This window comes from Nyctibius grandis, chromosome 10 (genome assembly GCF_013368605.1).
Source record: "Nyctibius grandis isolate bNycGra1 chromosome 10, bNycGra1.pri, whole genome shotgun sequence".
Classification (NCBI taxonomy): domain Eukaryota; kingdom Metazoa; phylum Chordata; class Aves; order Nyctibiiformes; family Nyctibiidae; genus Nyctibius; species Nyctibius grandis.
The window spans coordinates 24,105,976-24,123,991 of NC_090667.1; the positions used below are offsets into that span (position 1 = coordinate 24,105,976).

The 18,016-nt window shown below is 40.3% G+C and overlaps 1 protein-coding gene across 1 annotated transcript in view; it reads left to right on the forward strand.

Moving 5' to 3' along the window:
- LOC137667555 (netrin-4-like) overlaps positions 1–18,016 on the forward strand; it is a 51,156-nt gene continuing 33,140 nt past the window's right edge. Inside the window, exons 1-2 of the mRNA XM_068408339.1 lie at positions 1–67; positions 6,938–7,479. Coding sequence (XP_068264440.1) covers positions 1–67; positions 6,938–7,479 — 609 coding nt within the window. The remainder of the gene's footprint in view (positions 68–6,937; positions 7,480–18,016) is intronic.

Consider the following 18,016-nt stretch of genomic DNA (forward strand, 5'->3'; position numbering starts at 1 on the left):
ATGCAGCATAAAGGCATCATGCTGATTGTGTTCTTGGAATATTTTATTTCTGGCCACAGCGAAGCAGGTAAGCAAAATAAATCAATATTGCCATTCATGAAACAATTTATCCTAAGTTTAGCAAGGGGAAAGGGGATAGAAATCAGGTCTGTTTGTTAAAAAAAGTATGTCAACATCTTTGTTTTAGGTCGGCTTTTTATAAAGAATCTGGGTTAGTCAATGTATACAAATGCTTCTTATTCCCTGCAATACACAGCTTTATAGCTCAGCCTCCTCCCAAAGACCTATAATAGGATGTATATTTTCATACATCCTTAAAAGAAAAAAGTGTATTATTTTTGTGAACAAAAGAAAAGTAAGAGAGAAAGAAAGAGGTAGATGGATTGAGATATGCTGGATATTTGTTTTGAGGATGAAATGCTGCCTTCCTAGGCAGGACAAGAGTGAAATGACAACATCCTTGGACAGCATCACTGTAGAAATCTGAATTATTCTCTGTTAACTTCATTTTGCATCATTAAAAGTCAGAGGCACTGTTTAGGAATTACCATCCATGACAGTCCATTCATTCAGTGAATTCCCTGACTTAATAGTTAACATGCAGTGGACAAGATTAAATTAGCATTAGAGAGAAAATGGATTAGGACAGAATGAGAAGTTGATTAGTTGTGTGTGTGTATGTGGGTGTACAAATAAGCATATATAGGAATGATATAGCTGTAATGTATTTACGTAGGATCCTAAAAAAACCTGGATTCTGATGAAGACAAATTCCTTAAGGGAAAGGAAACAAAGCATTAGATTGTGATCTTCTTGCTGTGTTTTAATATGTCTTTAAGGTTAAAAGGGATGGGCTATGCAGATCAGGTCAGAAATATAAGAATAAGTATTGATAAAACAGCAATACATCCTTGGTGACTTTTCCTTTGAGATACTGGCTTGGGATCTCCCTTTCTGTACAGGAAGGCATACCAGTGGTTTAAATTTCACCTGCATGCTCAGAGTATTAGGACAGCAACAACAGTCTACCTGCAGTGATTTGAAAGCGACTAAAGTGTTCAGCTACCCTGCAAGCTCCAGGAAAGGCAAAGGCAGATCAGGTGGCTTCAGCTCAGATTATTCCCCAGCTAGAACCTTTTTCATAACATCATAGACATCAGATTTCCATAACTGCAAGAGTTATTTTCTTAAAAACTGAAAACAGCTCATGAATTTACAATCCTGTCATATTATCCAGTGACTCGTTTGGGAAAAAGGCTGGCTATCACAACATTACAGGGAATGAGTGGAGGGAGGACATGATACCTTAGTCCTCTTGGTGTCTTATCATGGGCATTCACGAGTTTCCCCGGCTAGGGCTCTCCCTATAGGATACATATGTTGATACATAGCACAGAAAGGTTACAGAGATGCCTTGCAACGTTGCTGATACTGTTGCAGAAAGCAGCCTGTTATAAACTAGCCTAAATTTGCTCTGCATCCAATTCACTAAGTGAAAATGAATCTCCAAGGAAATGCAGCCCACAGCTGACTGCTTGGAAAGTGCATTTGAAGGGAGGGAGTGTGTTCTTATGGAGTTAAACACACTCAGAATGACAGTGTAGGACATAATGAATAACAGCAAAATAATTGGATATTGAAGGTGACGATGCTAAGGATTCAACATCGCTTTAAATAAATATACACTGCTCAGTCAAAATGTTGCAGAAACCATCAGCCTATGAAAGCACAAGGGTTACCTGTTCATTTTTAATTATTTTTTTTCTTTAGAAGCAATATAAAAATCTTGAATTAACCTTGACTCTTCACAGGTGATGTTACAGGCAGGGTCAGTACTGCTCAGGCTAAGGTTAGTTCAGATAGTGTTTAGCCAATCCATGCAAAATAATTTGGAAGTCTCAGCCTTTTCTTGAGCAGAGAAGTATATTTTTGACATACTTTATTAGCCTATACAGAAAACTCCCTTTTCAGCCCTACAGTTGGTCCCTCCTGGTCAGAAGTGAAACAAATTGGTGGGGCAGTTGTGTGGGGAGCACATGGAGTACAATGTTTGTGGGGAGTACAGTATTTGCCTTCTGCTATCTCTGTGCAGAGAAGACAGTCAGGATTGTCAAGATTGGCTCCTTAGATCTTTAAATATAATGCCAACGGAAAAAAAAAACCTTAGTGGTTAGGCTGGAGGAGTCACCTAGGTTTTATATTGTGAGACGTGACACTTGAGTGATCCTTCCCCTAGTCTTATGCAGGTGGAGGGTGTTATTCCCTTCAAATAAACTGCAGTGGTCTGAAAACTCTTGCATATTGGGACAGTTAACAGGACTGACAACAGCTTGGGCTCTTGCTTCAGCCCCGGTGAGCCCAGAGCTCCCCAGGGGAGCAGCACCCTGGGAGCGGTGCTGGGCCCGCTCCTCTTCCCATGGCAGCCCTCCAAAAGGGGGCATAGTGTGGTCAAAAATGGCCACTTCCTGCACCCAGCTTAAAATTAACTGCAGGACCTGATGATCAGCAGGGTTTAGTTTCCTCTGGTCAGGAGTTATTCAGCTCATCTGCAAATGAAGCTGTAGGTGTTGGAGCCCACTCTTGCTCCAGGAGGGATGCGGGCTGGCAGACTGCAACTGGCCGCAGTGGAATATTGCCCAGACCTGGGATTTTATTCTCCTTCTGTCCGTGCCTCAGGTCATGGAGGCAGCTTGGTTTTGTAGCGTATTCAGAACTTCACCTTTTGGGGCATTTATGACAGCTAGCGCATTAGCTCCAGTTCTGAGGGCTATGTTAATGCAGAAATACATTGGGCTACTCATAAATGGATGAAGACTTGCCAAACTTATTGCATTTTGGCCCCAAACAAACCAAAGGGTTGTATAGCACTTCTGTTGTAACCATCATTAAGAGGCAAAGTTCTAGGTATGATTAATAAAAAATTGAGCAAATCATGTCCCCAGGGTGTTTAGCTTTAAAAGAACATTTAAAAGTCTTTGGTTATTAAGAAAAAAGTTAAACAGATATAGAACATGTGGAATCCAGGTTGGACATACATGCTGAAACTGCTCCGTCAAAAACACAGCAGAAGATGCCCAAAGGTTTTAGTGTTTACATGTTGCTCAGAACTGTGAAGTTTGCTCTCCTGTCTCACTGTAGGAGACTTGAACACACAAAATCATTAATTTGCATATGGAAAAGAAATAAAAATTCCAATTCAAATCACTCAGAAAATATTAGGCATCTTTCCAGTCACATCAGCAGGCTTTGACTGAGTTGCCATATGACCTTTCTTCTGTTGGGTATTCAATGGAGGGTGAAACGCCCCCCCCCAAAAAAAACCTGAACCTGTTTTTAGTTAATGTCTGCAATGTTCTGTTGTATTACAAGGCTCTGAAGTGAGAAAACTCTGTCTGAAATTGTGTCCCAGGAATATCAATAGTATGACCTCCCTTGAACTGTATGATTTCCTAATTGTCAGATAACACCATTGTTATAACACGTGCCGGGCATGTGCCACTGACCTGCCACTTTGTGGCACAGCTCTGAGACAGCAGAAAACAAACAAATAAATTAATCGTATCATTTATGGAGCCAAGCCATCCTCCATGGAGTAAAAGCTAACCAACTTCAATAACACGCAGTGCCCATGCGCAACCAAACTGTTTACTTCTTTATGAATTATTCAGTGAGTCCTCCTGGCTGTTGGGGTAAGTTGTTCGCCTGGCTGCTGTTTCTCTCCCGCAGCAGTCCTTCCTCACTGTCCAGATTCAACATTTCATGTTGTTTCCACAGATTCTGTTTCCACAGAATCAGTGAGTGACAGGCTGCACTATCCTTGTGGCCAAACAATGTTCTGCCAATTGATTTCTTTAAATGCAAAGCTTTTAATCGACTGCAGATTTTATTTTCCAACCTCTCCCCTCTCAAACTCCCTTCTGCTAATTTGCACTTTGTTCTTCTCCCATTTTCCTAATGACACAGCAGTTCAGACAGGAACTGTTTATTGATGTTGCTGCATTAGCAGGCAGAGCAGATAAACCTTCTTGTGACTGTTGTTCAGGAGAACAACCATGTTTTTCTTTCTTTTCAAGGTTCAGATAAAAACAGCTGAAAAACTCAATGCAAGACTAATAGCTCATTTATGGGAAATATAAAAAGCAGCCATTCCCTTTAAAAAATATTTCCTTTTTTACTTTCTCACATCCTTGTCTGCAAAGCTTCTCCTACAGAACTCCTCAAACTTAGAACTCCAGCATTTCCTCTGTGAAAGCTTCAGTGGTGTGATCCATCAATAGAGATGGACTTTCTTTTAATTACATGGTATATTTATCCATAATCCAATAGCATTTGTAACATGGACCCATTCTTAATCAAAACTGAGTAACCTGACTCTTAGTCAGAGCTAATGCTTGTTCAAAGCTCAGTTGTAAAACCAGCCCCACTTAAATTCTCTGAAGGTAAAGATGACACCTTTCTGCAGCAAAATCAGTTAATATCCGATCTACTTTAAACACAGAAATTGCCGTGCTTTCCTTATTTCCAGTAATTTTTACCAAACAGCTTGGACATGAACATGAACCTAAATGCCACTTGCAAAGACATTCTTGAGGCCTGCAGTTGTAGCTCATTATATTTTTGCTGACCTCCAAGGATAGATTTATCTTCATTTCAAGAATTCTGCATGACTCAGTGAAATTCACCCTCCAGAGCAGACAAAAATTTGGAATTTCAGATGCTCTGCAAAAGGGAGGAAGCTCTAAAAAACTTTCCTGGAAACATGAGTCCTTTCTCAGGACAAAAAGAGAAATTGCAAGGAACCTCCCAGATAAAATCTCTGAAGCTCCTGGTGTTCCCCTGTGACTGTACTAGGCTCAGATGGAATAAGAAGTTCATAATCAGAAAGAAAATACATTGAAATGGTCATCAAGCAGTCAGGATGGTGTGAGGGTTTGGTGGAGGATCTCCAGTAGTGCTAAGAATCACCTGCTCAGTTGAAGTTGGGGAGCAAAGAACAGAACTGATAGAGCCAAACATCCCCATCTTCTCTCCTTTCCTCTCCAGCTGACTTCTGCAACTCCTCCTCTCTCATGAAAATTCATCTCTGTGATGGCACAGGGAGTGGTGGTGGGACTGAGGAGAGGCAGCTTTCATTCCTTTGATCTGAGGACTATTAGGTGTACATGTAATTCAGGCACTGCTGCCCTCTAAGCTCTGCCAGTCTCCTAGGACTTCACTGGGATACTAAAAAAAATCTTGGCCAGCCCATTCCAGCCACTGGTGGAAGACAACCTCCACCAGGAGGACACCCACTGTCTCCAGACACCCCCTCTTTCACTGAGGCTGCTGCTTAAAGTGTCTGTAAGGCAAACACACATTAAGTCCAAGTTCCTTTGAAGGTGGCTTACACCTGTTTCTAAGAGTAGTCAAGAGCATTTTTGGATGATCTGCTTCCTTGCTATCTGAAGTTTAAAACTACCTTATGCTGCATGTAACATAAAACGGCACACACCATTGGTCAATGGGATTCAGTGGACATACAGCAACTCCGTTTTGTGTCCTAACCCTGGGAAGCAAAACGCATGAAGTGTTTTCCAAAACAATGTCCATCTCTGACCTTTCTCTTCTGGCCTGTGTAGAAATGTCACTAAGCCACTAAGGACAGAAGCAACTCAGAGGCAAAACCATGCACGCTGGGCACATTTTTTTCACCGTAAACATTCCTTTTGGAAAGAGGGACATCAGTTTCATCCAACTACATTTACGATTTCAGTATTTTTGTAAGGCTGAAGTAGAGAGAATTTTTTTTGACCTAACTTGATTTTAAAACTAATTTTGCCTGAGGAAAGACTGAATATAAACCAACTAGAGATTTTAAAATTTGACCTAGAATGTTGAACTAATAGCTGACCTTTGAACTGCTCCTATATTACCCAGGGTTTACGGTCATCCTATGTTTCATTGGAAGGGTCATTTCCTGTAGGACATACATCCAGTCATCTGACTTGTGACCTCTTGGATTAGATTTATGACCTTGCAAGGTCAGTCTTTAACTCCTTCTAGATTGTTACGTTGCAAAGAGGACATTGCATGTCATTAGAAAAGCAGTTTTCTCCACTATGGTAGTAAGGTTTTGGAATGACCTTTAATTCCAGTATCACAAGACACTACTGATTTCCAAACAATATTAAGACTTTGTAGTTATCCTTACCTTTTCTTAATTTAGAAATAAGTAGATATATACATCGAAGATAACAAAAATTTGCCAGTATTTGCAAACTTGACAGACAGAATATAGTCACCTACCTCCATGTCAAGGTATTTAAACAAAAGAGAGACTTGATTTTCAGCTCTGCTAAGTACTAACAGCTCCAGCTGATCTCAATAGGAGCAGTAGAAACTCAATACCCCTCAAAATTATGCCAGTAATGCATAACTACAGAAATAAACGTTTTCTTTTTGTGTTTGTATGTGTAATTAGTGTCTGTAATTTGTTGGGCAGGAATCATCTCTTTTCATAATGTATCTACACTGTATAGTACAGTTTGACTTTGCTTTCTGATAACAAAGAAAATAAATGCATTTAATAGATTCAGTCCTTAGATACAGAGCTTTACTAGAGTGAAAGTAAGAAAACACAACATTTCTGCGGTTAAACATAAAATTGAATAGACTGATGTAACTGCATTTTCAACAGAAATCAAAGTTAAACTCCATAAGCATGAGTTTTCTAAAGACCTCAGTTTCTGAGTTAGGCACCAAAAACAAGGACTAGATTTACTGAGAAACTCCTGACAAACTTTGTGTGAAAAGATGAAGTAGTTCTCCTTAGAAGGGAGTCCTCTTGGATGTCAGTCCCCAGATGAGGACTCTGAACACTTGCACAGTCACCTGCATTACATCCTGAGAACTATTTGAGAAATTCTGCTTAGTTGTGTTTCTTTTGCCTGTCTTTCAGATCCCATGAGGCTACGAGCCTTCCGCTGTAATGGCCGTTCTTGCAACCCTCCAGTGGGAAACCTTGCAAGAGGGAGGACACCAGTCACTCTCACCACGTGTGGCCAGAACAGTACAGAACTGTACTGCTTCTACCCAGACCAGAATCTCCTCCATCAAGTCTCCCATGGCTGTGGGCAGCCTCGCTGCACCAAATGCAATGCCAACCAGCCTGATAACTCCCATCTCCCTGCTGACATGACAGATGATTTCTTTGCAAACCCCATCTCCTGGTGGCAGTCTGCCCAAGGGGTACACAGGGAAGAAATCAGACTGGACTTTGAAACAGAATTCTACCTGACCCATGTCATTGCTGTTTTCAAGTCACCTCGCCCAGCTGCAATGGTGTTGGAAAGATCCCAGGACTATGGGCAGACTTGGAGGCCCTACAAGTATTTCTCTGCCAACTGTACAGCGACTTTTGGGCTCCAGGATGATCTCATTGAGGAGGGCTCCATGTGCACTTCCAGGTATTCAGACGCAGTGCCCTGCACCAGAGGAGAGGTAAGCAGTAACTGAGGTTTGGACTAAGTTTAATGTTAAACAGTTGAACATTGGCTGAAAATCAGAAAGTATGTGCTCAAAGAGATACTGTGCCTATAAATTAAGAAAGGTAGCCCCTCCCTGAAGGCTTTATGTTAAGAAAATAAAGGGGAAGAAGAAGACAAATTATATATCAATGAAAATGAATGGAAATGCTTTAACAAATTTCTTTTATGAGGGTTGCACAGGATAGGATTAACATTGCCTAATTTTACATTGCATATGCCAGCAACTGATCTAGAAATCCAACAAAATAGATGTAGGGAAATACACATTTGTAGAGTGATTTATCCAAACTCTTTTCCTACTTTTGGATGACATGAACTGCACAGTCTGTCTTTTTCTTCTCCAAATAAAAAGTCCTAGATGGTAGGATGACTTTTAAATACATCCTTCCCCTAAGTTTAGTGTAACTTTTTGTGCTGGAGGTGACAGCTCTGATTGTATCAAGCCATAGGCTCCAGAAATGAAACCGCTTAGAAACAAGAAGTGGAAGTGAGCAGCCAGGTTTCACTATTCAACAGCAGGAAAAGGCCCTCCTTTGGTAAGAATATCCTGATGTGCTATTAAACATATGCAGAAGGCTTTCTTTTAAAATAAATGTACAATTGCTCTGATAAATTCCTCTGACAAGAACATTAATGACTGCTAAATAATCAGATACTTAGTTTAGTTATAACACTTTTCATTCATCAATCTTGAAACAGTTTAGATGGGAAAGCTGGTATCATTGGTATCTTTTCATAGAGGAGACATAAAGGCACAAAGGGAGATTATAAGACATTCCTATAGTCACAACAGAGGCTGCAGTCCTTTCACTTCTTTCTCTCTTCCTTAGAGAAGTCACAATCCTCTCGGTTTCTCTGTCTGGAAGCGATCATGCAGGTTTGGCAGTAATACTTTGTTGCAAATTAAGCTCAGGTGTGAGATGAATGGTCCAGATAGGCTTCAAAAAACAGTGGTTTCAGCAGTGCACTTCAAAATGCACTTAAGAAGAAAGAAACTAGTGTACGATACCTGAGACAGGGAAACAGCAGTAAGGAGAGAGAGACAGAGTTCATCTTCATGCAACAGGCTGGGAAACATCTCTGCATATTAGAAATCTGGAGCAGATCATCTGACTACTAAACTGGCTTGTTCCTGGAGTAGTAATTCTGCTGATCAGTTATCATGATAATTTTAAGTCAAATATATCCAAATGTCTTCTGTAGAGAGATTACAATTTGCCACATCGATACAGAATCTAGGCAACTAACATAATTTTTCACTCTTGTGTGCCTTCCAATCAAAAATCTGGAAGTATTTTGCAAGACCCATTTAATGATCTTCAGCACACATATAAGGGTCCTGTTGCCATTTCACAGATGGGGAAAGAGCAGCACAGAAAGGTGAAGTGTTTTGTGGTAAAACAGGGCAATTCTGGTTGAGTAAGGAACAGAGTATAGGGTCTGAGGCAAATGCCTTGGCCTTAAATGCAAAACAACTCTTCCTTCTCTAGTACAGTGTCCCCTGTTGCCCTGCACTATGTTGGTTTTTGTGCTTACTTAACCTTGGGGAATATCATTAAGACCATGTGTTGCTGCTACAACAAATCTGAGAAGTGGATGGCAGAAAATCAAATAATAAAACACTCATCCAACACAAGCCTTTGTGATCACAAGTGTCAAAATGATTCTGCCAGCTTGGGCAGCAACTACACTGAAATGAATATGTATATGCTTAATCAATCTACGCTGTGGTAGTAGATGTTAGAAAACAATAGTAATAGTAAGAACAGTCATATATTTACAGGTCATATAACCTTGCAGATCCCAAATTCTTTCATGAACTGTTACGTGAATTGAGTACATACAGAGGTCACTTCCTCCACGGGATGGAGAGCTGAAGCTTTAAAGCAGCACACAGGAATCTGTATGGCAACTTGACAGAGAACAAGACAAATACTGTTTCACAGCACATCAACCCAAAAGGATTCTGAAGTTCTGGACAGACTTTACAGAGGCTTCTTAATCAATCCATGAAATGCCACTATGGCAAGGATGCAAAAGCATCAGGCTTTTCAGGTCAGCAATATGACACAGCAGATTCTTTTGTGAATGAAAATAAAAGAAGGCAGAGTGTAGTTATTTAAAGCGATACCTGATCAGATTTGCCTGAGTGACACTGCTACTGTTACTACAAGTCTCACAGGAGCTTTGCCCACACATCTCAGAACTGCAAGTTTACACCTTATTTTAAAGATGTCACAAATGTCACCAGGGGATCCTCTCAAGCACTGACTCACAACTGACTTGGAAGGAAGATGACTGAATCCCCACCAGCACTTTCTGCATTGTTCCCTGCTTCTTTTTCGGCTCCACTCTGACCTATCCAATTACTGATTCTGGCTTGTCCTTGGATTGCTGAGGAGCCCACATCACAAGCTGACAACATTTCTGAAATGATCAAAACCGTTCCAACTTAAATGCTAATTAATGCTCTGAGACAAATACCAGTTTTCTCTACTGAGGGAGTTGAAGTCATTTCCACTGCATGACACTCAGGTTTTTCTTGGGCGTTGTCCTATTCACTTGAAGAAGAGACACAAATTCCTTTTTAACACGGCACAAAAGGAATCAAAAAAAGAGATGGCTTACTAAAAACACTTAGGTTTAAAACCCATGTGGGACACATCATGAAACAAGATTTCAGGTCAACTGGCTTCCAGAACTGAGAATGTAGGTGTGAAAGGAGAAGGTGGAGGAGCTGCAGTAACTTACATGCATCTATAAACTGAGATGCATCTCCCCCAGTCAGCACACTCTGGTGGTCCTCCAAGACCAATGAAAGAGGCTTTTCCTGGGAGCATGATAGGAAACTCGGCAGAAGATAAACTTTTAGGAGACTAGAGTGGAAGCAAAAGACATTTGATTGAGTGAAGTGACAATGTCACAACAGAAAATAATGTATTACTAAGTTAAGGTGTATCCCTTGTCTCTTGTAGATTGTCCCTTATCTTTCACCTATGACAGTGTCACACATCTCCATTCCATCTCAGATATGGTACAGCTGAGACAGAAGGTGTCATGCACTGGGGAACAAGTCCTGTAGAAGTGCAAGGCGATTACTTCCTAATGTCTCTTTTGCATTTTTCTTTTACTCCAGCATTTACTAAATCCCTTACTCCTGTTCACATCCAGAGTACTTCTGCAGCTAGAATCTATCTGAGATCCTAGGTCCCCCCATCTTAATTCTTCTGGCAATAAACTTGCTCTAGTGATGATTTCTGGTCTAAGAGGCAGAGCAATTTATTCACTGCCAATTTCCTACACAACGTTTGCTTCATATGAAGCACCACCAAATCAACACCTAACTTTCTATGCTTAGAAACACTTTGCAGTGAAAATACTCCACTAGTATGTCTTAAGTCTTGACTGGCCTGTGAAGTACCCTATGTTTTGCCTGTTGACTTCTATTACTAGAAGAAATTATACCTTAAATGGGAAACAAGTGCTTCTAATCTTTATTCTGTTCTTAAGGGAAAATATTCTTAACTATTCTTAAGGGACAATAGTTACTGCTATGCTCATCAGCTTCAGTATGCCCACCTCCAACATAACATCATGAACTAAAACCAATCCCACCTTTTTAAGGTCTGTTCATCTACTGTAAGTGCATCTACAGGCAATGCTTCCATGGAGTCTTATGCATCACCTGAGACCTTTTTTACCTATGTGTCCATCTGTCTGTTTTTCTAATTTAAAACCAATGCGCTATATAGTCAGGGAGCCTAAAATGGGCCTTCAGGTCAGCTAATGTAAATCAAAACTCTGGCCCAAACAAAAGGAGAAATTATCACAATGTTGCATCAGACATCAGTGTGACTTGCAGTTCAAACATCACATGGGGGAAACAGGGACCAAAATGTTTCAGCTTGCATCCTGACAGCACGTGCACTCAAGGATCTGAGAGATTAAGAGCACGTTTTTAATAAACTGGAATATCGGGAAATGAAAACAAATGTTCTCCTTCATCACAGATGATGTTTGCATGAAAGGAAGACATTAGCATGCAAAGTGGGGTAGAACACTGACCTGCTTATAACCACCAGACCCAAAAGGAGACCCTTCCCCTATTGGGTCTAGCTAGTGGGAGTTTAGAATCAAAGGCTGGTTCATTTATGTGAGTGTCTGTGTGACAGATGACACCAATGAAGTGTGATATAATAAACCCATTACTGGAATTCACTGGGGGCTGGAAGAATAGTGTATGCCTGAATCAAGTAACCTGTTTCTATGGCAACAAGTTAAGTGTGCCTTGGCAGAAGACCTGTTCATTCTCCATTTTGTATCCTGTGGTGACCTCTTTAGGGACAGAAGTCCCCAGCAGTGCCTTTCGTCAAAGATGAGTGGACTCACTTTGTAGCTAAAAGACCTTTAATCACTCTTCTAAACACACTCTTCGAATGCCAGATCAAGACATGTGATGGGACACAGTTCTGTCTGCTTCAGAAGCCACCAGGTTGTTCAGACAGAAACCACAGTCAACCCTCTGGAAGGCCTTTTCCTCTGCACTGACACTGAAGACCTCTGCTGCCTTTCTCCATCTCCAGGGATTCCCTGAGGAACAGTCATGGCAGAGGGGGACCATCTGCACACAGACACCAAACCAGACCAGGGACAGGGCTCTGTGTGGAATGTATGTGATCCTGTTCCAAGGACCTATATTTTTTGCTGTCTTTTCTCAGGCTTTTCTTTCACTCTATTCATGCCAAACCTTTTGATAAACAAAGGAGGATCCCCCGCACACACACACATACCTCATTAAGTGGCAACATCAATAATTTAAGAGGTCACCACTGAGGCTTCAGTGGCTTCTTAAAGGTCTGATCTCATATGGCAGTGGGGTCACTGAAAAGAAACATGCTCAGCACACCACAAGGTTGAATTCCTAGTAACTAAGATGCAAGGGCTGGGTCTTGCACTGCAGTGAATTGTCCAACAGTCATCAGGACTGGCCTCTCAAAGTTGCATGATGCTTGGGTTATTCCGACTTCCAGCCTGAAAGGATTTCAGGAGGGATTAGTCACTAGCAAAGGTAAGTGCCTGAATGTTATGACTAGGGCTGTCTGTTCAGCATTTCGTTTAACTTGAACTGTAGAGGAGATAAAATGCAGAGGCAAGTTGAGAGGAAGCAGTTAACACCAGCAGTGTAAACAAGCAGATAGCACTGCCAGGCCCTGCTTCCCTGGAGGAAGAATTAAGGGGCTCAAAGATTTGGCTCTGAAGGGAATTTGAACTGACATGAGACCAGTTCAGCATTCCCATCCCTGGCAAGTGAACTTCAGTAGGGCACCAAGTGTCCTACTCTGACCTGCTGTGTAATGAGCCATTTCAGAGACATTTGGAACCTTATAAACCAGCCAGAAAGACACAGTAGGGCTTTTTTAAGCATTGCTTCTGCATTTCCTGAACATACGAGGCAGCAGGTATCAAATTAATTTTTCTTCTCACCCTGTTTCATAAAACCTTAGTGGAGTTGCAGCCGTGACTTTTTTTTTTCAAGTCTCAACTGTGAAAAAATTCTTGTCTAAATGCTATGAATCTTGGAGATTCATTGTTGTAATTTTCGAATTCCAGGCAAAAGAACACTTAACTGTTTGCTCTACAGTTGTCCACACATCACTGTCATGGTACGTCTATACACTTAGCTAAGTCTGTTCATGTGTAAGATTTCAGCCAAGACCTAGAGATGTAAGTGGTTCCACTTACAAGAAATGGATGCTCTCTCATGAGAATACAGCTTGGTTGACACTGGTGACACTGACAGTGTTTAGTTGTTTTAACTTTCCCTGAAAATTCAGCAGACAGTGAAATGACTCTCCTTATTCTCAGTCCAGTTCTCAGTCAGGCTGTCTGCATCACAGACACGCTGCTCTTTGCCATTTCAGAGCAAGTATCATTCCTCAAAATGAAAAAGGACACCGCACTTTGTGGGAGCATGGGAATGTTCTCACATCCCCACGTAAGGTGGTGATGTGTGGAATGGAAGGAATTTTGTCCATTCCCTGTATACAGACTGCAAGCTGAAGGTTTTTGTGCCCAATAGTCTAGATTTTGTACTCCACCTACATTACCTGGCTTGATAGAAGATACTACTTCTCCCTACAAACCTTGCCTTTCTACGCAGAGGTAGAGATTTACATCGGCAGATAACCTAAACCTACAGAATGCATTTTGTTTGAGGAAGAGAAAAAGTCTGCATGGCTCTTCAGATTTATCTGCCTCTAACTTCAGTTGTGCAGTCTTTCCCCATCATGATATTGGCCTAGATATTAATATTAATGCCACACTGACTGGACTGCTGGAATAACCTCAAAGCAAATGCAAATTGAAGGGACATTGACCCTTTCTGTTTTGGAAAACACAGAATGAATTCAAGATGCCACTGTCTTGGTAGTAGCTGAGTTTACTAAGATCAGAGAAATTTAAAAAGTTAAATGCACAATTATTTCTTTAACAAACTATCATATTCTGTACTGGCTCCTAAGTTTTATTTTCCGGAATGACAGAAAAGCAGTGGATCTTGACTAAAAAACACTATTCCATGAATCGTCAGAATGGGCTTTCTAATCTCTAAGAGAACAGCTAGACTTTCTTTGTGCTCTGAACAGTATTTCAAAACGGGAAAAAGACTACTGTACCACAAGATGGAAGAATTAATTTTAGTCAAGAGGCTCTATCAGATAAATCAGATGATATTTGCCACTGGGTAGGAAAAATTCTGAGACAATTGTTTACTATTCTTTTAAGAACAAAATCAACTCACATGAAAATCTCTTAATGAAGAGGATTTAGGACTGATGAGAGTTTTTATTGCAGCTTCCTTCTGATGGGCCTAGTATAAGCACACAGACATTTCTGACCTCATTAACCTGATTGTGTGCAACATGATCAACATAGCTTAAGGATGATTTGTAATATCAAATTCTTGTTCTGCACAAGGATCTTCTTTTGTAGGAGGCCATGCATTGGCACTGCCCTCCATTTATGACTCATATTCCTTGACCTAAGGCTATGAGCTTGCAAGGGGGAACCTTTGTTGTGTCCACATCTTTTCTGACTAATACTGGCTGGAAGATCAGGTTAAGAAAACAGAATTATCTGCATCAAGAACGGAGAAGCAAAACATATGGCAAGAAATCAAAAATCTGAGACACTGTCTCTGAAATGAAGATGATCTCTTGATTGGCAATAAAACATCAACCCCTGTGAAGCTGTGCCAACTTGTGTACAGCAAAACCAATCCTCTAACAGTGGCTACCTTTTTTTAGCTTTGCACACTTACAGAATTCTGCAAACTTCCTTGCTCTTAGAAAGGCCAGGAGAGGACAGGATAGTGACCATCTTTTTGAGGCGCAGCTGATTGATTGACTTTTGAAAATGAGAATGACAAATATGCGCTTGATAGCAGATATGCAGATAAGCATGAATGTCCTACTCAGCATTCAGCTTAGTGTTAGCTCCTGATTATAAGGGAAAATCGGGATCTAGGATGTATTTCCACAAAGGGTTGAGACTATAGAGGTGCTGAATACCCTCAACTTCCACCCAATTCAATGGAGGTGCAAAGATTTCTAGGGTATCCCTTAGCCGACTTAATCACCATCAGATTTTCCTCTGCAGCTATGCATGTGCTACTTTCATGAAAGCTGCACACTGATGTTTAGAGAAACGACTGGGAGATTTCAGAGCAGTCTGTTACAGCAAAAAAAGAACAGAGCTTCCACAGAGCTTGATACCAGATAGACAGAGATTTAATTAGATGAGAAATAGCTTTACAGTGAACACCATGGGAAGCTCTCATTCAGAGCTTGCATCTTAATTATAAGAACACACTTCTTTTTCATTATACTCTCTTCATGACTCTTACATGAATATAACAGAAAATGCAAATTTGCACAGTATCTCTGGGAAACGAAAAAGGAATCATATTTCTGCCTTTCTGCAAAAGGCAGAAGTCAAATGTCTATCTGTATAGAAGGAATCTGCTTCATAGGCTTCAGAAACACAAACCTTGTGAACTAAAAAAAAAAAGAACACATAACAGTGAAAAGATGGAGTGTTTCTTCCCACAGCTCATGACTATAGGAGTTCACTAATACTTAGATCCATTTCTAATCTAATCTTTAAAACATTTATGCAGAAATGGTTCAGATGGGCAAACTCTTATCTTTTACCTACTATTATGAAAATTGCATGTATTGAACACCCATCTCTAGGGGTTCTCAGAGAATTTTAATAAATTTATTAATCTTCCTCCCATTCCGTAAAGTACTTGAGTACCTGTATCTTATTTTAAAAAAAAAGTAAGCAGGATATGCAACAGACTTCTCCTATTCCTACTGAATTCACTGGCAGTCCAGAACAGTGTAAGGCTTAAGTTACTTGCTGAACATTATACTGAACAATTGTGCTGGGGCTTTGAACAAACAGTCACATTCCAAACTCTGTATTTTGGTCACAGTGACATCTCTTCCTTTTTTACGAAAAATAAAATTATTCCCTGTAGCGTACAAAATTTTCAACCTGTATATACAACCACCACCAATCTGTCTCCTAATTTAGGATTCATTTTTTCTTAGGAAACCATAAACCCAAATACATGCATTTAAAATATAATAATCTATTTTTAGTACAGAAAAAAAAGTTTAGGGTTTGGGTTTTTTTTAGGTAAATTATGCATTTATGGGAAAATAATCCAGGGGCATGTAAGGTGAGATACCAGATCTGTTTTAAAAATTCTTCCCTCTACAACTATTTGAATCAATACACATAGTAGACTAATAAGTATAACTTATGGATTGTTACATATTGCTCTTGGCAGTAAGTCTACACATATGATTGATAAGGAAGATCTAGCAACTGGCACTTGAATGTGAGAAGAAACATCCAATCAAATATTAAAAGTGAGCCAAGAGATGGTGATTACATTATACCCTTCCTTGTGCTCAAGGGTTTTAACCACCAGTATTTCAAGGAGGATGTGTCCTCCAGAAGGGGAGAGAGAAGAAAATTCCATTTTCCAGTTTTATGCATATATGAAATAATGCTGCTAACCTGATTTAAATACTAAATAAAACTGTGCGACCTCTGTGCAAAATGCAGCTCATCTAAACCTACATACATTGGCACAACATATCTGGTTAGATTCTGTTGATACAAAGTGTCTTTGTTTAAGTAAGTCCTCAATATCTTTGATTTTTACCAGGTTAGGGAAGGCTAATTCCTTAGTAGTTGTTGAATCAATGAAGAACATACCAATGCCACTCTCAAATGACTTCACTAGTGTTATGTCACCCAAATCAGATCTTTAACACTTAACCAGTCTTGCTTTGGGACAGATGAGGATAAACAAATCAAGTCTCACCACTGAGCTTATTCCAGACAGAAATGTGTCATGAATTAATCATACAAGCAAACTCTTGTACCTCAACTGGAATGGAATACTGTTTTTTCTTAAAAGGATAGCACAATCCCTATGGGACATCCAAGCTATTGACATCTCTACTCACAAATAATGTTCAGAGTTCTAAGGGGATATGGAAAATGCCAAAGTAGCTCCCCTCAAGAGATGCAAGGCCAGAAATGAAAATATTTGCAAAGCCATAAACCCACAGGGAACCCAATCTTTTTCCAAGCTGTCAAGCAAAGAAACGGAAAACAATACAGCTTCATGAAAGCAAATGGCCCTATGCTGAGAGAAGAGCACCCAACAGCTGTTCTTTTGCCTAAAGAACTCAGTGCTATCTGGATGCCAATTAAGACATGGGGAGGATGGATAATTGACTGGAGATCCCAAAATATGAATCCATCACTTTAAAGTTACCATACTGTATATAAAACAGGTTTCTAGCAGTGCAATACAATACACAAGATTTCCTTCATAGTTAACATAGCACAATGCAAGACTTTATCATCAAGCAGAAGAATAATGCCAGAGACACAGAGTAAAAAGAAACACTTTGGCCATTATCTAGTAATTTCTTTCAGAGACGCCCAGTAAAAACTCGTTCTACACCTTATTCACCATTCCTGCCTGTCTCCTGTGAGGAGATCCATAGCTGTTCACAACTGGGAGCTCTGGGGTGCAGAGACATGAAGCCTCTTGCCCAGCCTTGCATAAGGAGGTGACTGGCAGGACCAGGGCAGATTTTGCAGAAGCTGATGACAATTGATTACGTTTTTTCAGATATCTTGTCCTGGAGCAAAGTACCTCTAGCATTTATGTTCTCAAGCCAGTGATCTGTTAGGTGCCCTCTGGAGAGCTAGCCTGAAAGGAGATACCATTTTTCCTAAGCATATATATTAGAGAAGCCATAGACAAGAAAGCCAAGTGTGAGAACAGAGCTTATAAAACCTGCTAACTGAACAGACTGCTTTACCCTTGGTTCTTCTGGTTTATGCCAATTTAAAACAGTTTCACAAGGACTTTTAACCATTGATATGCTAGTAGTTAG